The following is a 24,509-nucleotide window of genomic DNA, read 5'->3' as shown; positions in this document are numbered from 1 at the left end:
AATATTGACCCTGGTAGGCCCTCAGGTTTGACCCAAGTTCAGAATCCGGACCCTGCTGTATCAGAATACAAGTCAAGATAACCTTGGACATTCAGGTGATAGAAAACTAAACTTCTACTTTATATGATTGATATCAGATGTTTTCAGTAGAGCTCTCCCTGAGAGTCCAATCTAAGTGGTCAGATTGTGCCATGGTTCACTCATTCTCAGTTTTAGAGAAGAAATAAACTAGCTAGTTAAATGTTTTCATCTTCTAGGCTTGGTGCAACAACTTACTCTCTGACAGGACTTGATCCATCCTGTTTCTCACTCATTAACCCTGCATTGCAGCTCTTTTCCCTTTTTCTAACGTTTATAACTTTGTTGAATTTAAAGTTAAAATGCTGCTGGTCCATGACTTCTACTAAAAGTATCCGTATTTTAATAATTCGACAATGTTATTTTTAAAAATTGCATGAAAGGCAAAGAAAAAGTGTGATTATATTAACCTACAAAGACGACAGGCAGTCCTTTTAACCTCCAGATTTTTTTTTTCTGCACGTTTCTCAGTATTATAAACAATTCTCATCCATCCTGTCCTAAACTGACAAAGCACCATAATAGTCAACATCAACAACTAACATATTCAGACACTAAAGTCAATGTGTTTCCTTTGGCTGCTTTTTGGGGTTTAGGATTTCTAGAGCATTATTTGACATTCAGATGAAGAGCCAGCCTCTGATCACCTGATAGGAGGATGCTCCACTTCACCAGATGGAGCCATGGTCATCCCTGTTGTCTCAGTTTACCCTAAATTTGCAAATAAATAGTGGATAGTTTTAGACAATGTGGTTTATTCAGTGACTTACAGTGTAAAAGTTTTATTTTATTTAGTGGTCAGTTCACACTGGTGACAAAAGCAAAACCTCAGAGAAAGTTACAATCAAAAGTGGAAAAAATTAACCAGACGTATTTAACTGTGGAGAAGGAACAAAATAAGTGTTTGCAATTTGGGTTTGAATGACCCTTTAACATATTTAAACATGTAAGAAAAGTTATATAAAATGTTGCTTAAGGCTGTGTAAAGGCAGACCATCTTGTGGATAAGACAACATTAAAATATTAAAACAGTACTGTGAAAGTAGACATAAATATCCTACAGGACAGTGCATGCTAAAGGACAGTAACAGTCCTCGTCCATTCCTCAATCATCTGATCACAAATGTGCCAGTTAAAAAAGCTGTTTATACCCAATACTCATATGAGTCTCACGTATGTTGAGATCTCACCTTCCAACTCTTCATTTTAATAAATACATGACCTGAAACATCTCTATAAGCCCACAAAATGATCACAGAATACAAAGCTGTGACACAGCAGCAGAGCAGAGAGAGAGGAGGGTTTAGATGAACACAGGCAGAAATGTTAAAGAGAGGTCAAACTGACTTTGATTATAAAACTTTACAGCTGTGTGGGGTGTACGAACTCTGATGCAGACTGAAGTCGCTGTTAAAACTGAAAAAAACAGATAAATAGCTCTGTTTTATATATTATGGGCGTAACAAAGGGGGAAAAGGGTACTGATTAACTGGGCCCCCAGCAGGGAAGTGAGTTTTTAAAAAAAATTTCTTAGTAATCAGTAGGGCTGAATGATTTGGGAAAATAATATTGTGATTCTTTTCCCCCCCAATACTGCGATTGCAATTTAATTAGCAATTTTTCCTTAAGTGCCTCATCTTATGTATTTTCCAACAAAAACAAGCAATAAACCAATATATATATTAACCAACAAAATATTAGTGACTAGGGATGAACAATTTTGAAAATATATCTAATTCTGATGATTTTTGACTCATATTGCAATTGGATATGACTAATTGCAATGAAGGGAGTGATAATTTTTATGTCATCCTCATACTTAACCAGAAAAATGTACAAAAATGAAGAAAGTAGGATTATTTGAAGACTATTCTATAAAATGGGTCTTGAGTGATTGCATAAGTAATGCATAACATTTCTGCTAAACTGGTATTTTGAATAAAATTTCAGGTTAAAGCAATATTGCTACTTCTGCGATTTGAAAATTGCAGCAGGCCATATTGCGATTTGATCTAATTTTTCGATTAATTTCCCAGCTCTAGTAATCAGTGTCATTATTGAATCTAAAGCAACTAAATTAATTAGTCAACAAACTGAAATTTGAATCAAACAGAGAGAAATGAAATACTGGGGGGCCCTGCTCCTCCTTTAAAAATGTCCAAATAGTGTAGTCCAGCACCAAGAACTAATACAGGTAACCAAAGTAAAAACACTGCTCTTACATTGTGAAATTATGGTTCAGAAATACATTTAAATGCATAGATATTTGTAAAAATGACACATTTGTTGCTTGGCTAACTGGTTAAGGGGGGCCCTGTGTAATATTCTTTCTGGGGGCACAAAATCCCTAGCTACACCCCTGGGTATGATGCTGTCTTTCTTTGGAAGTGTTTTTCTTTGTGCTCAACCACTGGGCTTTTTTCTATACTGGTGCTAAAAAAATACTTTTAAAACCTTTGGCCTAAATGGTGTCTTAATTGATCATTTTAAGAGAAATAAAGTGTATTAAGAGTTGGCAGATGATTAAAAGTACAAGACGTTACTCTTAGATTCAGCAGAGCATGAATCTAAGAGTGCACATAAATTACACAAACACATTCCACACTGTATTTTGTCAAATCAGGATGGCATGGTGATGAAGTTAAGCACCAGAACAGGTGTTGTAATTGTTAGATGTGTCGCCACTGGTACACATTGAGAAATTTAAGGATGTATCGTCAGTTTATTTAACCTCCTTCTCCTTTTCTCTTAGTTTTAGAGATAGGTAAATTTTTCTTTGATTAATTTGGTTATCTCTCCTGGAGACTCATTGTGTTTATGAGGCATTTACTAACCCTGAGGTACATTTTTAATGATTCCTTTGTTCATATAAACCGGTAAAAATCTGTAAATAGATCTCCATGTTATTAAAACCTTGAAAACCAGTCTTCATGGCTGCTTGAGGCATACGGGCCTTTTTTATTTTTGTCCTAGACTGGTCTCTTTTTTTAAAGTGCCCTCACTTTACTACTTCATTACAACCCAGTGGTTCTCAACTGGTGGATCAGGACCCAAAGGTGAGTCGCAGGGCCCTTTTCAGTGGGTTGTAAATGTGTGCCTGGAAAATAATTGAGCCAAAAAGTCTCTTTAGCTTGTGCTTGTTTCTTTGTTTTGGACTGAGGTCCAAACTTGGACATTTTTCTTGAAAAAATTTGACGAGTTAAAAAATTCCTTAAATTTGGGTCATGATTCTTCATTCGGGAGTAGTTGGTGGGCCTTTGTCTTAACCAGTAGAGAACCACTGTTATAAACTATGACCCTGTCCACATTTTGCATTAACATCCATGCTGGGTAATCAAAACCCAGGTTGATTGACTTTGCATTAAAAATACATCTGTAGTGATTCTCAGGCTTACTGTGGCTTTCTAACATCCATACAGCCTCACTGGTAGCCTGTTATCTTGAATTGATGAGTCCTTTCAGTCCTACCCTTACCAGATTTATTTTCTGAACACTAATTTACCTTTTCCTTTAGATGCATATTAATGATAACATAAGGTAGAAAAGCTGTTACAGCCAGCATCTTGGCTTATCGCTAACCTGCTCTCATAGACTGTGAGTAGCCAGTAGACTTGTGTATCTCAGTTTCTGTTGGGTTTTTTGAGTAACCTGGTTTCTGTTTGTGCGGAGGGTCAGCTGGTCTGCCTCTGCCCAGACAGAGTGAGTGAAAACCAGGCGGCTGTGTGCGCAGCGGATCATTCAGAGGATCTGTGTGACCTGGCTGCAGTGCCATGCCTAACTGCGCTCATATTTAGATGAACGGGGAAGTAAACATTGAGATTTTTCCTCCATTAATGAAACATGAGCATAGTTCACTGTGGAGACAGAGAACGGCCGCTCATGCAACGAGTACAGTGTTCAGGGCTCTGTGTGAGAAGCTCGAGAAACGACACTTTGTAAGCATCCTGCTAAGTCCGTCACGACATCCCAGGCTATTTTTTATTTTCGTCTAAGTCTTTTGAGTACGTTTTTTAGTTTTAGTAACTGTTTAGTCATTTCTATAAACTCAAACATGAGATACAGATGCATTTTTTTGACAGATTTACCCACAGTGGAGAAATATCTTGGATTTTGAATGTCTGACAAAAACTACATTACATTTTGGTCATCACAGATCTATCTTTGGCTAGTCTTAATCTAGTTTTCATCATAGGAAAAAGGCTGACAATGAACATTTTTAGTCATAGTTTAAGTGAACGAAAGTAACACTGTTGTGAAGCTGTTTTCAGGTCAGTTTTTTAGTGAATGAATTTGCTTTAGGGATTGCTGAGCTCTTTCTTAAAGTCTTGGCTAAACTTCCTTAGCGTTTGATAGCATTTATAATCACATCATATTTAAATTAATTGGAACCTTGTTTGAACATGATGATGGAATTCAATTGTGTAAATCCCAAAATAATTCACAGTGCTCTTTTTTCTCAGATTTAATAAAAAAAATGCCATGGTTTTGTTGTAAAAATAATTGCACAGATGCCTGTGCAGATATGATTCAGTAATCAAAAACTGGGATACTAATATTTGTCATGCATACAGGAATATGAATAACCAGGTTTCTCTGTGCGCATGTAAACACAGAATCCTGAAAATGATAAAAACCGGGATATACAGCAGCATCAGTACATGTTGTAGTGCGTTCACACGGAGCATCAAGGATTGTTATTTGTTATCTTATTACCCAGCATGAATGCTTCTGCTAATGAAAGGTGTAAAAAGGGTCTCTAAGGCTGGCCGAGGACTGCTAGATCCATAAACACTCATGCTGCTGTTTCCTGAAGTCTGATTTCATTACAGGTTACACTGGCATACTCCTATCTCGTTCATTATAGAAACTAACTCCAAAATGCCAACTGTGACTGTTAGCACAGCAGACAATGTAAAATCAAAGAAAGGTACCATAAAAGGTTCTCGTAGGCTTTAGCTGGTGATCTCAAAACAGACAAGAGTGACAAAAATGGTGATGAGTAGAGAGTTGTGTCCTTTAAAACACAATGGTGACAGCGAGTATGAGTAAGAAACAAACAGTGCATGTTAAGGCATTTGTGTAATCTCACAGACAAAGCTGTTGGAGAATTTCGAGGTCTTAAATCCTTCATTTATCAGTTCAGTTAATAAACTAAACCGGCCCTGAATGCTCCACTAAAATAAAAAGGCAAACATCTTTCATACTCATGATCCTTCCTCAGTGACACAAAATGGCTTAAACCAATAACTGTTGGTAGAAACTGAGAAAACAATACATAAAATAGTTCACATATTTGGACTTATCCTGCAGTCCATTCACTAAGTGGACCCCTGGATCCCTACAGGGCTTGAGTCCTCCTCTCGGCTCTGCTGGACAGGACCAGGCTGAGCTGTAAGGCTGTCCATGGCAGACAGGATGGAGGAGAAGAAGTGTTCAGTGTGGTTCTCCAGAGCTCCAGATTGCCTCTCGATCAGCAGCAGTGCTTCTCTTAAAACTGAAGGAGAGGAGAGGGAGAGTGAAGAGGCACAGAGGGATATAAAGAGAAAGATGTCGGATTCTTATTCTAGGCTTTTCAGACTTACATGGAGACGTTGTGTTGATGCAGCTGAGGAGAAGCCGTCCGGTGTGCAGAACACAGGAGACCAGAGGCTGATGGCTGCTCACTTCTCTCTGAAAACTCTGACGAATACAAGCATCAAGAAAGACAGCGTCACATGTGCATGACGAGAATCAAGACTGTGTCTATGAAATGTTTTTCATAGACACAGTCTCACCCCCAAAGGCAAAAAATAATTTACATTTTTGAAGTGAATAAAAGAATTAAACAATAAAATGTTAATTAGACCAAAATTTATTTGAGTTTTTTTAAAGTCTGGCCCTTTCGGTGTCTTCCAAGAAAAAACAGTCATTTCTTGCTCTTGGAGTAATTTCTGATTTGTTTTCAATTTTTTCCTAGCCTGACCTGTTGTTGAAGATTTTGCATGATACAGATTTTCTTTCCTAAATCAAAACAGTTATTGACATCAAAATGATGATATTATCCCTTGTCTGTAACTGATGTTCAGTTTTATGTCTATAATAAAACACTGTGATCAACTACTTATCAAAAATTGTCCAAAAGTGCACCAGGTCACTAACCTGACATGCCAGATGGATTTGTTTCATTTGTTTCATCCACCTGGAAAACCTTCAATACTAAGAGTTTGGGAAAGGGCAGAGGATTTAAAAAACTCAGAGTGTGATTGGATGAACGTTCTGTCTGTCACATCTTTACGCACCAATGAGAGCAACAAAGCATGTGATGTAGCCACAACCGAAGTGCACGTGCGCAGCTACCAAGGAATAACACAAACCATGGCGACTGCAGACAAGTCAGTACACGACTTTTGTCGTTTTTGAAAAGAAAACAACTCACTGCTGTTTTTTGTTCTTCTTTTAACAAAGAAATGTCATCAAGTTCTGATAAAACTGGCGCTTTAGCAGCATCCACGCTAATCTCTTCCGCCATAACTGCACTAACCTCTTGTTGCTGCTTGCTTACGTCACTCCACCGCGCCTGAAAGTACTGCCCCTCGTCGCTGATTGGTCCTGTCACTTTGTAACCGGGCCCAAATGGTTCACACGGGAGCTTTGCTAGATGGATTCGCCAGTGAGAAACAAGGAAACGGGCGTATCCATTTGCTTTGCAAGGTTACCAGGTCACATGACCATCTCTCATTTTAATTCCAACTAACCTTCACCAGAAAACTGTGTCAAACCCTTTTATTTTCTGTATTGCTCTGTATTTTATTTTTAATGGTTTTATATTAGTAAGCGCAAGTAAAATAAAAAATATACTCAATTATCTGGTTAATCTGTGAATTTAATTTTTGTCTTAATTTCACATTTTAGAGCGATAAATGATATACAAAAGGCCATTATTAACACTGTTCAGCTCTCTTTATGGATGTGACTCAGGTATAAATCAGAAACAGAAACATTTACAGCATTAATATTCTCCCTGAATCCTGAAGGAGCTATGAATTATCAAACAAATAATACAATGAAAGGTTTTTTTCTTTTAGGTAATGCTTTATTACTATTGTTTTTTCACCTGGCTGCCTCTTCCATCCTCTTTGCCTTTAGTGAATGAGATTTGTGGTTGCAAGGCATTCGTGTTTTTCAATTTCGTACATAGTAATGATCTATACTGACTTACACTTCCTGACTGAAGCTCAATCTTTGCTAAAGCATGTGTGGGAGAGATGCCACCGTTCCAAGCTTTTAAGCCCTCTAGGCCTCTACAAGGTCATATGACTGAAAGTTATGATAAAAATATAACTTAGAATCATATTGCAAAAACAGTTAACTCCATTTTTATAAATTGTCATAAAATGTATTTTTTATCGTAAAATCAATCAGACTGAAGTTGATTAAGTATAATTATAATAAGTATAATTAATTAATATTTTTAAAGATTTTAGATCAGAAGACAGCTCAATTGAAAGTGTTAATTTTATTATTTTTTTCATAATTTACCAGAATGGCATCTGAACCTGGAGTTTGCTCTGTAGGGTTCATGACAAGTAACATTTCTGACAGCAGATCAGGTAAAATGTTCTCAAACGTGAATATTTCCACCACTCCAAACATCAAGAGTCACTGATCCACATGTGTCTGTATCATTGTTTCAGGCTCAGCCCTCACCTGATACTCAGCCAGAGAGGACTTCACACTGTCTATGTCCACAGTGGGCGCAGCCAGCAGCTCCATCTTCTCTGATACTGCATACAGCCGCCGGATGAGCTGCTCCAGGTGTGAACAGAAGACCTGAAACAAACACGGCATTCATGGCTGCTTTTACTGACAGCAGTATTACAACATTCATGATGTATTAAAGGCTAAAAGTTTTTAGATTTTAATCAGTCGGAGCATGCGTGTTTCTATGAAGGCATCCCACAGTTTTAGATATATGACATCACAGTCTATCCCACCTGGTTCCACTTCTACCTGGACAGTAAAAGGGGGCTTGTTGTTTTATGTTATGTTTATTTTATTATGTTTTATCGGAACTTCTTTTGGTCTAAGATTCCAACAATGCCCACATTTTCTCATCTCTGACCACAAAAAAAAGATCAGAGTTGCCCAACAGGTCCCATCTTCTGCCTAATGAGATCTCTATTCTGAGCTGAATGCCTGTATTTAATGGATTCATCACAACAGATAAAAGCACCTGCTACTGACACTGGCTCAGCTGATTCAGTGTCAGTATTTTCTATATTCTTTACTGATCTCTTCTCTCTTTTTATTCTTTTAAAGAAATGAAATTTAATCCACTGCTCAGCAGTATTTATCAGCCCTAACTCCAGCTTATTACTCTCAGTTTCAGTTTCCATGTTTTCCTGTTCACGAACAAACAGGAAATGTCTCATCTGGACAAGGACTGGCATAGAAATTGAGTGGGCGAGAAGCATTTGGGCAGAGTATAGGTTCTTTGCAGATGACGTCACACAGCAGAGAGCTTTCCTTGAGAGGCAAGAAGTGATTTCTACATAGAAAAATGCTACCAAAAGGCCATGTTTGAGCCATTTATGAATATGCCATTGTGAATATATAAACATTTTTAATTCTTAAGCTTCTTTTATGTCCCAAAAGTAATGAAATATTCAGGAATTTTTTTTTTTTTAAGTTTTAAAACAGGAGTTAGAAAAGTCTCTGTGCCTTGATGCGTGGTGTCACTCAACACTTGTGTATAGTCTCTTTCTACAAAGCGGCCTGTTTTGGTTCAGTACAGTTTTGCCATGGTTTAGCTCATTAAACTCTGATCCTACCAGTGCCACCTCAGCTGAGGGTTATCTCACCAACCTCCAGCTTTACTCATTGTGACAGGAGATCCAGGTCATTCTCAGTAGGGCTGGTTGTTTGGCTTCCAAATGAATCTTTATTTGATACCAGTTTGGCTTTACCAGTGTCTAACATAAAAAAAATATTGTAGCACAGGCCCAATCATGAACGGCTAATTAGCACGCCGTCACTTACCCTACAAGGTTTATTCAGCTGATAGTACATCCCTGTTTCGATTACAAGCATTTCCTTACATTATGAGGGCTTTTTATATGTTAAAGGGGAGCTCAGATAGCCTCTTAGCTAGGTAAAGGCTCTTCAAGACTTCCTTTTATCTGGCTAGAAGATGCTAGGAGGTCTGTAGGACTGAGTAATTTGTGATACTGATTGCCTCCCTGCCAGGTAGACCATTTCACCTGTGGTAAAAATCACTGTTTTGTAAAGTGTAGAAATCGCACTCAATGTTAGAACTCCTAAGGATTAACTTTCCTTCGTTCCCATTCATTCCTAATATCTGACCTCTGTTTCCTGACCCCGATCTTTAACATGCACTAAAGCAAACTATGATGCTTTAAAAATGATCTCTACGTGTATGTTTGTATAAATGTTATTCTGATCACGGAACGCAATCATTTAACAGACATTCTGGATCCTGTGATCGCAAACCACCCATTGCAGAGCTACTGAAACACACCAGTGAACAAGTATGTGGAGGCCACGACAGTGTAAGCTCCTCTACATAGAAGTAAAATCCAGACCTTACTGGATGTCAGGGCTAAATACATATGTGTGTCCACAAATTCTCCTTGGTAATCTTTGTAGTGCAAATTTTGTACAAAGAAAGTTTAAAATGTCAGCAATAAAAACCTTTTTTAAATGTATGTGTTTGAGCTGACTAATTTCTGACTGCTAGCCTATACACTGTTTAATTTAAAGCTTGATTGATTGTTAATTCATATATTTTGTTGTCTTATCTGTATGTCTTGTTTTAACTCTTCCCTTTAAAGGAACATTGGGTTTTATGAAAGGTGATTAAATGCATTATTATTACATACCTGCAGACCAGTTAATAAAGTGTAAATAAAACAGCATTTCCATGGCAACGTCTTATCTGTAACAAACGCTCTGAATGTGCCAATAATAATGCTAGCAAATGCTAAGAATAAAACATGTCCCTGTTTACTGGTGACTTTTAACCAAATCAGAAGTTGGAAGCAGCACTAAACAAAGAGGTATTTATTCTGGCAGCTACGTAGGCACCAAGGTGTTAGTATGCTCTAAGAGCACTGCCTGTGTACACAGACATGCCTCTTTCAGTCCGCTCTTCTCCAGTTTCTCTGTTTTTTGAGTGGCCTTGAGGAGACTCAGCTCACTGGACAGTCACTGACATTTGTTTGAAGCATTCTATCTCTACTTTGCTGACTTCTGTTACTTTTAATGCTTCCAAATATATCTAGAATGTAATAATCGACTGAAATGCATAGTATCCTAACTCAACTCTGGTGTTTCAGCCATCAATTATACTGAGCTACTGTGCAAGACACATCTTTACCTTAATGTGCTGCATCAGAGAGTCCCTTTGCCTCTGGTTCTCCTGGCTGCTCCTTTGGCTGCTGGGCAGTGTGAGGCCTGAAAGCTGCTCCACCAAAGCCTCCACCTCCCTGAGATTCAGTCCTCCCCCAGCAGGTTCCACTGAGGGTCCTGGACCCGTTCTCTCTGCCTCTGAGGCCCTGTGATCGGCTGCTGGTGGACAGGACATGAATTTGTCACCCCTTTAATAGGCTGCATGCAACCTTCAAAATCATAAACAAAGTAAAATATTTCCCTTGATTAGGTCCCAGTGGGTGCATTATTTTGGTGTAATTCATACTGGGAGATGTGGTGAAATTTAAAGACAAACATAGCCTACTGTACGTAAATGTTCTGTTTGGTTATATCAGAATTAACCTGAGATGTCAGATAGATTTGTTTTCTCTTAAACTCTATGGGATGTTTTTCACATCTATCTGGGCAACACTAGATGGTGTTTGGGAAGGGCAGAACCTTTAACAAAACTCAGAGAATGACTGGGCAAACTTACTGTCAGTCATTACAGGCCAACCAGAGCGATAAAACATGCCATAGACATCTGTGGTCGCAAGAAGTAAACTATATAACACATGTTTGACACACTGCTGTTGTCATGTCAAGCCATGATTCTTCCCTATTAGTGGAGCCAGTTGGTAACCTCAATAGTGCTGCACAGATAATATAATTGCAATCACAATCACAATCACAATTGCAATGGCAATGCCAGGCTGTGCAATTACATAATCGCATAAAAGGCTGTAATTATTGTGTATTAAATAATACTACATAATCTGGAGAATCACTTGGCTTTCCCAACATGTTGCATGTGATCCGAAAGAACAGAATGACCAGAATAAAAACATCGATCATTAAATAATAAACAGTCAACCTGTCAGAGCGGCACGTCTCTCCTCTCTGTCTGTCTCATCTTTTCCTCCTGTCCCATTGTTGCCCTCCAGCTCCTTGTCTTCAGCCTCCTGTTTATCAGGCAGGGTGACGGAGGACAACACGGAGGTGGTGCCGGGCCCCAGGGACTCCCAGCTGGCTGTGACAGGCCGGCTCAGCTGGGCTGTCACCTCCTTCACCTGCACACAGGGACAAATACTTTCACTGCCGGCTAAGTAACACAAAGCCTTTGAAAAATTCAACACTCTGGAGGTTCCCAACCTTCCAGCGACATGTTTACCTGGACTACATTTGCAGCGTTTAAGATGCCAAATATGTTTCAGACGTGTTAACTTCTATATAGTCAAAGAATGATGATGACATGTGTGTCCTTCCATGTGATAGACCATAGCGGCCATGTTGCTGTGGCACCATGTACAGCAGTGGTTTTCAACCTTTTCAGCCCGCGACCCCCAAAATAAAGGGGCCAGAGACCGGGGGTACAATCAAGAATAGTCATGTACAGACAAGGCTGCCCATATGGGGGATAGATGGGAGAGCTTTCTGAGGCTCAGCTGAACTGGGGGATCATGGAGGTCAGCAAAATTATGGTCCAATGTAAAGTTAAGCTGTGATATCCACATTTTATATTTAACCTGAATAAAGACAACTCTTTAAAAAAAAAAAAACACTTTATTATTTTGTGCCGTAGTAAAAAGGCTTCTTAAAAATGTAAATCCCTTTTCTTAATTGGGTTAAAAATGGCAAAAATGGTGGAAAAGGTAGTGAAATGTGGTTTTGAAAGTAGCAGGAATGGGTTAGAAGTGGCAAAAATCAGATAAAATTGGAAAAAATAGGTAGAAATTGGTAAAAAAAAAAATGGTTAAAGTGGCAAAAACGAGCATAAAAAGTGGTATATGGCAATTAAAAAGTGGCCAAAATGGTTTTAAAGTGACAATAATGGGTGGGAAGTTTAGTAAAAGATGAAGAAAAATAGTGTTAAACTAGCAAAAATGGGTTAACTGAGGCAGAAAAACAGGCCAAAATTTGCCTAAATAGGTTTATCTGGCAAAAATGGGCATAAAAAGTTGTACACAGTGGTTAACAGTGGCAATAATGGGTCAACGGAGGCAACAGTAGGCGGAAAGTGTCAAGAAAATGTTAAAAGGTGGCAAAAACAGGCAGAAAAACGTGGTGGAAGGGTTTACAATTGACAAAATTGGTTTCAAGTGGCAAAAATGTAATAGAAATTGACAAAAGTATTTGGAAAAGTGATGAAACGGGTTAGAATTCGGCAAAAATGGTGTGAAGGGGCAAATTTAAAAGTTAAACAATATTCTTACTGATTTAAGGGCAAGTGGAGACAACCTCTCAGTGTCATCCACCCCACACTGAGAGCCACTGATGTACAGGACAGGAAGCTCTAGTATTGTTATTTTCATGTCATGCTATTGTAAATTTCAGGGATACCACAAAGCCAGATTGGCACAGCCCAACCCTCTTACAGTAGGCATGCTAAACATAGCTTTAAGCCTCAGTTAGAGATGTTTGGTATCACAAAGAACTTAACTTTCTCTGGTAAGCAACATCAATTTCCTGAAAGGGGCGTGGTCAGGGTCAGTGTCAGGCAGCTCATTAACATTTAAAGCTGCTGACACAGAAACAGCTCATTCTGAGCTGGGCCGAAACAGAGGAGTTTTTTTAGACATGCAAAAATCCAATACTGGAGTGTTTTTTTGGCAGCAAACTTCACAGGCATGTTTTGGGGACCTCTCAGACCAATATAAACTTGTCTTAAAGGGGTAACATATGTCCCCTTTAAGGCTGTTTGTACCCAACATAAAAGTGAACATTCTTCTTCTCATTTCTGCATTTATGAGTTTTGCCATAATCAAGCAGCCAAAGCTAGAAAAATCCTTCATTTTCACATTTCTCATGGGATGTGTCTCATCAACACAACAAGACACTGGATGTTCAAAAACAATGCTACCTATAGTTGCATGGGAGGTGCCATTTTGTTGCTCTATCTCATTCATGTTTAGTGCTGCTTACTAGTGATGGACAATAATTATTCCGTTACTCCTCCCCCAATCCCATAACTGTGAGACCACACTATACATCTCCAAGTCCAATAGATAAACCCTGCTCAGCTCTGCCTACCTTCCATGCTTATGAACTATGGAGTACATTCAGCAAAAACTGCCCTCTAAGAGGTGTATTAACTACACAGTAAACTACTTTTGTTTCCAGCTTTACGTGATCCCTGGATGCATTGTGAGAAGTTGGCAGCACAAACCGGGAAAGCCACTTTGAACAGCTTTTTCCTTTAATATGCATCAACATGCCTTATCCTTGGAACAAAAATGTGGTTTTCTGAAAAGTGAATACACCTCATGGATGGCGTTTTTTTGTTGAAAAGAGCCCTCAGTGCAAATCTAGTCTGTAGTGGAAGTTGGTGGAGCTGGGCAGCACATCTCTATACCTCTTGGAAATGTCTAGAAGGGCAGCGATTCCCATATGATGCCGCATACTGATGTGTCTTAAGACAAATCTAGGTGTGCTGTGGGAATTTTTACAGCCACACATCATTACAACAACTGAAGAGCAACTAAAGAGGCTTTTACACATTATAGAGGCTATTTATAGACAGTATAATAATAATAGAGGGAAGAGTTGCAGGGAATCTCTCCCATGAGTCCCAAGGCAATGGAATTTACTGTACATTCGTGCTTAGGTAGCATTCATGACTCAGCACTGACCTGTCTTGACAGCAGCTGCAGCTCCTCCAGCTGATCTGGAAGAGGCCAGAACTCATCGTCCAGCTCCCTGCATGTACACCTGGACCGTGGGAGGACACTAGTGGAGCGTCTAAAGGCAGCAGAGGTGGAGGAGGAGACTGCATGGTGCTGATGATAGCGACCACCCTGCCTGCACAGATTTATTCGTCCTGAGTGCCTACAACAGTCCAGACTGTCCACAGACAAACCCACCGGGTCTGTCAAGGACAGATGGTCATCCAAGGATCTGGTGGACCCCTGTAGGTCAGGTGACTGAGGACCCTCACTAAGAGGACCTATTCTCCGTGTCTGTCCGTTTCCCAACCCTGACAGGCTTGGGGAGCTACAAAGATGGTCCAGGTCGATCCCAGAGTCCTGCAGGTTTGGATCCGTTTGGAGGAGAGAGTCCTCCTGGTGGTCAGTGCTGTCCCACTCGCTGACGTGTCCTGCTCTCAGGGGATAAGTGTAGTCAAGAAGGGTTTCATACTCTCTGTTTGGGTCCCAGCCTCTAGAGTGCCTGTCCGGGGAGGGAGGCAGAGACTTAGGGATGGCACAGGCCCAGTAGTTGGCCTGATGTGGTGACATTGTTTTTTCTTTTAAAAGCCTCTCAGAGGAGGAACGTTTGGTTTCTCCTCCAACTCCCCCCTCTCTCCCCCCTAATCTGGGATGAGCCTGGTCCCCCCTTGGTCTCCCTGATAGAGGGGTATAGGTAGGATGGAGTACAGTGGAGGTCAGCCGGGGCCTCAGAGGAGGGTTCAGTCTTTGGACCTCCAGAATGGAGCTGGTGAAGCTACGCTGAGCTGATCGGCTGCCAGATAGAGACGAACGAAAACTGGGTCCTTCATGGAACAGACTGGACCTGAGCTCAGAGACCCCCAAAGGTGAGTCTAGGTCTTCTTTAGAGACTGAAGGAATGGAAAAGTCACCGTGAGACAGTCGGAACATCTCTGGAGACATGGCCTCTTTGTCTCTGGTCCAAAGGTTACTGTCCACATGGTTCAGATTTTCCTCTCTTTTACTAACACCAAACTGCTTCACCTGGAGGGAGGGAAAACAAAGACATAAAAACAGATTCCGTTGAACACCTGGATCCAGAGATGAATGGTTTCTGTATCTTGGGGGTTACGGTTATTTTTGACAGGCAAGTAAGTGTTAATGGGGTTGATTCTCAACTGGTGGGTCAGCACTCAAAAAAGGGTTGCAGAGCTTTTTCAGGTGGGTTCCGAATGGGTGACTGGAAAGAATTGTGACAAAAAAGTCTACAGTGTACGGAAGCCTTAAGTGGACACACATGCATACTTTTAAGTTTAGATAGTTTTCCTGTGATAACAAGCACAATCCAGTCGTTTTCTCAAGATTCCCACTAATTTATCTCCTTTTCTTGGGGAAACAAAGCTGATTCCCCCAAATAACAAAGTCATTCCTGAAGAAATTACCCAAATTCTTAAGCTGACTCAGGAAAAGGAAGAATAAACAATATGCATGCATGTCCTTCTGTGATCAAAGGTACAAACAATAATATGTTTATTTACTTACTTTCTGTGATTTTTATGCCTTTATTTAGAGAAGAAAACAATATACAGAGTCAGAAACAGGAATGTGAGAGTGGCAGGCCAGACTTGAACCTGGACCTCCTGATCTAGCCTCTGGGCTGTGACCCACAAACTGCAAATGACACAAACCTTGACTGTGGACTTTGTGCTGTTATTCTGAAATTTTTGTAACATAAAATAGCATAATTATGTAATTATGAAACATTTCATAAGCTCTTGCTACAAAAATAATGAAATGAATTTTAACAACTTCTCTAATCATGTGGTGAACAGAAAGAGGTTTAAAACAGAATCACTCACATAAACTCTAGTTCTATGACCTCAGACTCTATATAACTGATAGAAGGTGTAAAATGTTGACTAGTCTTTATTCCTCACCTACATGTGTCATATATAATAATCCATGAGTGTAAAAATGTTTGATAGACAAACCTTCATCCAACCAGAGTTAATTTCATCAGCTAAAACTATGACCAAAAATGTTCACCTCCAGCCATTTTTTTTCCATGTGAAAGACTAGACAAAGACTAGCCAAAAATAGATCTTTGATGACTAAAAGTGACTAAAACTAAGTTTAGTTTTCGTCAAAATGACTAAAACTAGACTAAAATGTAATGAAGTTTTTGTTGGACTTTCAAGATCCATGATATTTCTCCACTGTGGATAAATCTTTCAAAAAACAATGCATCTGTAGCTATTTTGCCTCTCAGTTGTAGAAAGCAGAGACTCCAGGTTTGGCAGGCTACAGAGAACACACTACCACGACCTGGTACCAGATTCAGAGAATAAATGCTTGAGCCAAAAGTGAAGACTAAAATGTGAGGACATTTTATGGCCTAAAACTGGACTAAAATGTTTTTGAGTTCCGTCGACTAAAACTGACCTAAAACTATAAAGGGTAGAAATGACTAAAATGTGACTAAAACTAAAAGCTATTTAATCTGAAGACTAAGACTGAGATTAAAACTAAAATTAGCTGCCAAGAAAACGCTGCTGCCAATTTAAGGTTTAAATGCAACCTGCTAGGTTATACTCTCATTACACTAAGCATCAACAGAGTTCTTGCACTCTTTTAAAAAGCTCATTTAAAAACCATTTTAAGACCTGAACTGAGAAAAATAAAAACCACAGCGAATGGTTAAAAATGAAAAGAATGTGAGAGTTCCCAGCACAATGGACCAGGGCTGAATTTTCTGATTCAATGCACCGTTTATGAAACGTCAAATGGTTAAAAAAAAAAAAAAGAATATTTGGTCAAAAAAAACTAAATTTGATGACTTCTGGGACATTTAATCCCTCTATTCTATCATTATACAGTATATTGATATTTATCATAACATTTTCAAGCAGCTGTCTTAAGCTGATATCTTAAGCTAATCAGTTCAATTATTTTTGCAGAGAATAACAATTTTGGTCAGACCTGTAGATATTAGCCTGGGTTGTATGAATTGTTTAATGGGCAACTTAGGCCTGATGTCAGAGACCTGGACTAATGTTTCTTAGCAACAAAATTTGAGACCTCTCACTGGTTCTGCTGTTTGAAGAAACAGCAGGAGTCACATCCAGGCCCCATGGTCAAACGTCCAATTTTACAGCAGAAATAAACATGTTTACAGGCTGGTTAAAAACCAGTTTGGTCAGAATAGCTCATGTCTTCATGGACACACACTGTATAGGGGTGAACTTCTTTTATGCTCTTCCATTTTGGTTTTAAGAAGGATAAAATGTATGCATAACCAGGGGTGTGGCTGACTACAGGCCATGAACAGGGACATGAAATATCATTCCATCATGGTTTCAGTACGAACATCTCAAGGCGTAAAGACAGGAGCTTTGTAATCCAGAAATACACTGTGAAAACATCTTGAGATAGTTTGACATCAAATAATGTTTTGGTTTTTGGTTGTCGGGTGTGTTTAAAATACACGGTATCTCTCAATTAAAAAATTAAAAATCTTCAGAACAAGCAGAAACAGATATTTTACTGAAAGTGTTCATTCACCCTCCCTCCTTCTCACCTTGTCTTTGGGGTTTTGTGGATGAGTCTTCTTTAAGATGGATGTGTGCTGTTCTGCAGCAAACAGAGGCTTCCTGACCACATACTGTCTGTCCGTCAGATACCTGGAGGTCGGCGCCATGCTAACACTTTTGTGTGATCCTGCTCTGTCCCTTTCTCTCTCTGTTTTGCCTTTTTCGCAGTCATTTGAAGTCGGACTCGAGCATCTCCTGCTATGTGGGAGTTTCATCTTCCATTGCTGGCTGCATCCCTCTGCTTCCATCAGAAAAAGGAAATATAAGCTGGTCCAGTCAACTACAAAGACACAGGTTTAGTTAGTTTCAGATTTAAGACTTTTCAAAAATAAAAATAAGAGGTTTGTGAGTCGTACTTAAAATTACTTTGTGTTTTTGGTTTCAGTCATGCTCCTTGAAGGAGCTGCTTGATTGTGGCAGAGTTTCTTTATCCAGTGTCCTCTCGATAACTAACATCATGTTGGTGAGCTGTGGAACAGAGAAGCACTGTAAGGACAAGAAATACACACATTTACAGTTCAGTATAAAGACATAGAGGCACCTTTTATAGACAACCTAGGAATTAAAAACATGAATTATTTCTGAACTGAAGGATTCCTCTTAACCAGGGGTGTCAACTCAGTCACAGCAGGGGCCATATTCTGGATTCAGGTCTAACCTGAGGGCCTAACAGGGTCACCTTTTTAACCAGAAACTGTCAACCTCATTTCACCAGTAATAAAATATGAAAAAAAAAACCTTATCACTGATGATAAATGATTTTGAAATTTAGAAAGATCAGTTTAAAGGCTCACAACCTGAGAAAAGTAAATTTATCAGTTCAAAAAGGTCAAAACGTGAAATTGAAAAAATAATGCTTTTATAAAGGCAAATATATACGAAAGAAAGTCAAAATCATGAGTTTAAAGGTCAAAATATGAAAAGATGTATAATCATGAAATTAAAAGTCAAAATATTCAAAATGTTAAATTGTGAGTCTAAAAGGTCAAACTATGGGACTATGAAGTCAAAGTTTGGAGTTAAAAATGTGAGATAAAGAACAAAATGATTGGTTGAAAAGGTCAAAATATGACTTAGAATTTAAAATTATGAATCTTAAAACTTTTTACTTGGGGGAAATCTGCAGACCTCACACTGATGGGCCAGTTATAACAGAAATATGAGATCATCTCGCAGGCCGGGTTTAACTGGTCCACGGGCCGGATTTGGCCCTCGGGCCTTGAGTTTGACACTCCTGCTCACAGAGGTGTTAGAGACACATTAGTGCTTTTCCAGATGTGTAAGCTGCCCACACCATGGGCACTAACATAAGACATGCAGATTCAAAATAAGCTAATATTTTTCAAGAAATGGTAAAATGTTTGAAAATCTGATACAGCTTATTGTTTATGCTGTATTGGGAATAAAAAATAGCCTCACACATAAATGGTTCTTGGTTTCATTGCCACAGTGTAGTAGACTATAGGATTTGAATTTAGGATTTTGAATATAAAGTCGGATCTTTGACTCCCCTGTAAAATAGGACCCCCATCACTACAGACAGCTGCAAGACAGTTTTGACTAATAAAGAAATCACTGTAAACATGTTCCAGATAAACAAATATATCCTGTTGCTGAGTAGGGGGAAAGTCTCTAGCTATTGTTGTCTGATCACTAAGCAGCAGACCTGAGGAGCATCCTGTTAGCCTGGGCAGTGAAATGATATGCTTGCTCCTCACCTGACTGATCTCATTAAGACTGCATGTTCAGACCTGCTCACGCTCACCAGACCGACCAGGAGGAAAATAACGAGGCGCTCAGTTTGATCGGACACCACTTCAAGACCTACTAGAAATATTAGAGGCTATTACAAGAGTTTTTAATGCAACGTCTGTGTGGTCTGTTCCAAAACAGTAACTGTACAGCAACAAGGACAAAGTGTTATTGCTCTACATGTATCATGTAAGACCCTGAAAATTCTACTTCCTGTTTCACTGCACAAAAAAAGCACCATGGCCGTGCCTTTAGACGTAGATCTTTGACCATCAAATATGTGATTTGATTTGGTCAGCCATGTAGGGATAGCCCTGTTAATGGAACTAGCTTTTTCATAGATTTCCCATGACTAGACTTTGAAGTTAAGTGAGGAAATTCAGTGTTTGTGGTGATGATCATCTTTGTAAAAACTTTATACAGAGCTGGTCTGGGTTGTCTTCAACTGGTTCGGCAGTTTAGATGCTGTGTGGACTAGCACACATTTAAGACTGCCCAGTCAATTGTCATGTTCTTCATTTATGTCTGTCCAGTGTTACTTTTGGCAGCTTTTTTCATTGTAATTTTATAGTACTGAGGAGATCTGAGGCCCTCAGAGGGATTGTTGATAAAAAGCCTTTCAGTCAACTGTCCTGATGAAGGCCTGTATGGCTGAACCATGTTGACATGTTTTTATGAATTGTAGCCCTCATGAAATAAAGGCTTTTTATCATCAATCCCTCTGAGTGTCTCAGATCTCCTCAAAATTTTAAGTTGGATCCCCACACTGAAGAGCACCAGAGAGCGCATATTTTTACAATCATTTTTCTAAACTTATCAAAACCCATGCAGCACTCCATGCAACTGCTTTTTGACTGAGTAATGTTATATTAATTTTCTTTACATTAAAATGCCTTTAAGTTTTAGTCACATTTGGCATTTCCACTGACATTTTTCCCACTTTAGTCCAGTTTTAATAACAAGTCCTTACATTTTAGTCTTTGATATCAGTAAAAAATCCTCTTGTCTTAATTTTTTCATATTGCAAAAATGTTAATAAATAAACATGAATATTAATGAATGAATGAAGAAAATACTGACATACCTTCAACAAGCATTTATCATTAACAAAGCTTGGATTTTTGTCAAACTTTAAGTTTGAGTTGGTGTCCATTTATATGTTCCTGGTCTCTTCTGTGTTTGAGCTTTTGTTATTTAAAATTTACTGTTGCAACTCCAATGAATTCATAAATAAACATAATCCAACAGGACTCTACCAGTTGTTAGATTGGACTTCTAATTTTGATTTTTAAATCATGATTGTATCCTAGAAATGTCAGGATCAGACATTTTCCAACAGTCTTTGTCAGGATTCAGGTTTGATGAAGACTGGCCCTCATTTTGATGGTGTGTCTGGTATCCATGGAGACGGCCTTGAGGGCTGGCTCTTGACTCGAGAGGGAAATGTCAATCAAAAGCTACAACAAAGAAAAAAAAAGGCTGTCAACACTGAAAGCCAAAAGATGAACAGAACCTGCAGATCTTAGAGGGGCCACTTTAGTCTTGTTCCAGTCGATCCCCAAAAGGCAACATATGTGGAAAATTCAAGCAGTGTACATATGTCTTCCTCACTTATTCAGTCTTGTCCTTTTATTCAGCTGATTGTCCAAATGGATGAAGAAGAAGTCTGTGCTATGAAAGAAGTTGGCTGCAGCCATGATGCCAAACTGAGGTCTAAAAACAACAAGCAACTGATAATACCGTGGTTAAATCCTCTTTATCAGAGTAGTCCCAGAATGGAGCTATCTTAATAGTATACGGTCACTAAAACACTGATCAGCGGCTGAAGTAATGATGGTAGACTGTAACATTTATTGATGTTTGATCATGTTCTGTCAAACTAGACAACCCAGTGCTGCAGTACGATCCCTGGAGAAGAGGAAGAAGAGATGCCTGCAGCTCAACCATCACAGCTATTTGTCCTTCACAAGAATGTTTGTATCTACATGAAAACGAAGCCCTGCTACACAAGGTAAATATGGCTCTCTATTTGTCATTTCCTGTCTATTTTGTCTGAGAAAAGGGTGCAGTCTGTCATAAAACTAAGCAAGTATCCTATTCTCCCTCGACATGTGTATTAGGAGCACGTGATGTGTTCATGCAGGCAGTTTGAAGGCCTGACTTGTTAACATGCATGCTGAAATGAAAATTGAGCAGTGATGCAGCTGCAGTGGTTGCCATGCACCAAGGTTATACCAGTTTTGGATTTTTCATTAGTTTCTATTTCTATTTCATTTTCACTTCCTGTGATCGATTTCAGTTTAGTTTTTATTAATTTTGACTGCTGGTTTGTTAGTTTAATTCTAATTTTGCAAAAATGCTTCATTTTAGTTTAGTTTTTATTAGTTTTAGTTTTTTTGTTTTTTGAAAATGAAGCACAGAAATCTTAGTTGTAATCCAGTACTTTTGGTATAGGCTATAGGAATGAGTATTGAAATCTGGTACAGACATGGTATCGGTACCAACTAGGGGAGCACTGATCGATCGGCCAAAATCGGAATTGGCGCCAACTTCCTTAATTTTGGGGCATTGGTGATCGGCCAATACTTAGATAAGATTGGTGGATAAGATCGGTTTCATATGTACCTCTACCTACTAAAATGTGAAAAAAGAAAGACTAAAGTAACTGATATAATTTAGTAGTTTGGACAGCAATGCTCTAAACTTTTCATTTATATTTAAGAGAACTACCTCATGTGCAGTTAAAACAACAAGTTCGTATTGTTTAACGGGTATTGTTCAATGTTTTTCCAATAAAATAAGATTGGAACATTGAAGGTGTATGCTGTCAGTTATTAAAAAAAATTGGTATCGGCCAAAATCGGAATCGGCAGGTCAGGCTTTTTAAAGATCAGTGATTGGTGATCGGCCAGAAAATTGCAATCGGTGCACCCCTAGTACCAACACATCTGCTACCTACAGGACCCAACTGCTACAAAGACATTCATACTTACTTTCAATCCTCCCCATCCCAAATGAAAGGCAAGAAAATTGTTAAGGAATTTGTGGGCTTTATTTTTGTACATGTATGCATTTACTTTTCTTATCATATGTTTGACGGGCATCTTTTAAGATATTTCTGTGAATTATCAACAATACTAAGACAGCTATAGTCTCCTGCTGACTTTTAATTTGCTTTCTCTCTCAAAAATATTGATTTAGCACTGTTTAGGCACTGGCAACATACAAAAAGTAACGATTTAGCATCGTATCAGAAAAACCCAGACATTACCTATCTCTAATTGGCTGTAGGTACCAGTACCACTGGGGCAACAGATTTCGATACCCACCCCTAGGGAGCATTTGTTCACGCCATGTCAGACTTGACCCTGTACTGGTCTGGCCACCTGATGGCCATCATCCATGCCTGTCCCGTCTCTCCAAGTATCCTCCTAGCTGAGTCCTCCAAGAGGCACGTGGTCGCCCCCAAGCCTGGTCCAACCTACCAGATCCTGGGTACCCAGTATGCTGTGAGCTGGAGCAGGACTGGGGAAGTGTACCAGGGTCCTGAAGAAGCCCAGGTGCTGCTCCCTATTACTCAATATGAACATGGTACAATGACAGACCAGTGGTTTGGTTATGCTGAGCACTGACAACTGACCCCGGTCTCCCCTATGTAAACAGAGGGGGGCAGTGGTCAGAAAGGGACTATAGAAGAAACCATAGCAACAAGGACTGACACCAAACACAGTTGACCTATACAGGCTAAGAGCCATAGCTGTCTACAAAGCTGACCATGTAAGGATCTCTGTCCTGCATTTACTCATGCCATGAGTAACACCAGCACGTGTTAAAGGACCCTTTATCAGCTCTACTAGCTGGAAAAAACCTACAAATTAAAACGAGAAAATGTAGGACGATGTACATGAAACCACAGAGGACAGTGTTACTGTACGAGCAGATGTGTAGACTTCAGCAGCAACATAGCTGACGTTGCCTTTACTTAATATGGAAAATGTGTAACGAATGAATCTCATTTAAAGTCCTGAAATTATAAAAACCATTCCTTATCATTAACAACATTATCAAATTTGATACAGCTCTACCGTCCCGTCACCTATTATTGTATTCTCGTTAATTCAACATTACGGTCCATAAAGGATGGATCCTCCTCATTACAGCTCTAATGTAAAGTCCAGGCTACTTTCTCCAACGCCCTCTATTGTGTTTTCTTCTTAGTAGAGCGGAAGTCAGACCAGATGTCACTTATCGAATATCTGTCAATGCAGAGCTTCTTATTATCTTCATAAGCAGCAAGTACAACCATGAGTACGAGTAAAAACATTTAATTTAATCATGTTCTTACCACATTTAGCAGGGTAGTTTTAGCTAGTAGCCTCCAGTTGTTGCCGCTCATACAGCAGCCTTCTTCCTATGGCCCTGGTGCCTTCACTGGCTCATTCTCAAATCGTGTTTTTTTCGGTTGTCATCTAACAACAGTCTTTTCCGAACATTTTGAAAGAAAAAAAAATGTTGCAAATCCTCTGGCCAGGAACTTCTCGTTCGGTGATATCTACTTTTTCATCACTGCTCGGGTAAAAATGCGAACTCCTTCGTCTCCGAAGAAGCACGAACCAGTTCAAAACACATAAAAATTGGAAAGTTGTAGTGTGTTGGAGGTCGCTGAATCTGGAATCGCCAATACAAAGCACTATGTGAAGACGTGTGCATGATTTTGATACGTTTCAAGAAATTTGATTATATCACACTAAAAATGGAAACCCCAAACCTTAACAATGTGTAAACGCGACACTCTCTCGTCTAGTTTCTGCTTTGCGGGTTGAAAACCAGACGGATAAATTTTTCCGTGAACAAGTGAAGGCAACCCAGCGAAGTTCCGTTATGAACGTGTGGAGCAGCTCACTGTTGTCCTTTACCGCCATCTAGCGGAAACTGCATTGACAAACAACAAAAAGCATTGAAGCGTCATATTTTCCAGAATAGTTCTCAAACATTTTACTTATTTATTTTTCTCATTTAAAATGAGAATAACATAAAAACG

At 39.2% G+C, this 24,509-nt stretch overlaps 1 protein-coding gene across 7 annotated transcripts; it reads right to left on the bottom strand.

Annotated features, from left to right (window-relative positions):
* Positions 1 to 835: 835 nt before the first annotated feature.
* Positions 836 to 24,061, bottom strand: cep68 (centrosomal protein 68). 7 transcript variants are annotated; one of them, XM_041789554.1, is made up of 10 exons: positions 23,814 to 24,059; positions 20,553 to 20,925; positions 18,083 to 18,184; positions 17,704 to 17,996; positions 14,115 to 15,170; positions 11,360 to 11,555; positions 10,454 to 10,644; positions 7,765 to 7,887; positions 5,661 to 5,757; positions 836 to 5,572 (listed from the first exon to the last, which is right to left on the bottom strand). In XM_041789554.1, exons 4-10 carry the CDS (start codon positions 17,962 to 17,964, stop codon positions 5,397 to 5,399), a joined length of 2,100 nt encoding a protein of 699 aa, XP_041645488.1. In that variant the 5' UTR covers positions 17,965 to 17,996; positions 18,083 to 18,184; positions 20,553 to 20,925; positions 23,814 to 24,059; the 3' UTR covers positions 836 to 5,396. The 7 variants fall into 7 exon arrangements, with proteins under 7 accessions (XP_041645488.1, XP_041645491.1, XP_041645490.1 ...); XM_041789557.1 differs by lacking the exon at positions 20,553 to 20,925 and having other exon boundaries at positions 17,704 to 17,957; positions 18,073 to 18,184; positions 23,814 to 24,061; XM_041789556.1 differs by lacking the exon at positions 20,553 to 20,925 and having other exon boundaries at positions 10,454 to 10,641; positions 23,814 to 24,061.
* Positions 24,062 to 24,509: the final 448 nt, after the last annotated feature.

The sequence above is a fragment of the Cheilinus undulatus genome, linkage group 6, assembly GCF_018320785.1.
Source record: "Cheilinus undulatus linkage group 6, ASM1832078v1, whole genome shotgun sequence".
NCBI lineage: Eukaryota > Metazoa > Chordata > Actinopteri > Labriformes > Labridae > Cheilinus > Cheilinus undulatus.
The sequence above is the reverse complement of the archived record's forward strand: the minus strand, read 5'-3'. Positions and strand labels throughout refer to the sequence as shown.

Coding starts and splice junctions, on each gene's coding strand:
- cep68 (XM_041789555.1), bottom strand. CDS start 17,964: ATGGAAGCAGAGGGATGCAGCCAGCAATGGAAGATGAAACTCCCACAT. Junction 15,171..17,703: donor CACAAAACCCCAAAGACAAG/GTGAGAAGGAGG, acceptor CCCTCCCTCCAG/GTGAAGCAGTTTGGTGTTAG. Junction 11,556..14,114: donor TGCAGCTGCTGTCAAGACAG/GTCAGTGCTGAG, acceptor CCCTGTGTGCAG/GTGAAGGAGGTGACAGCCCA.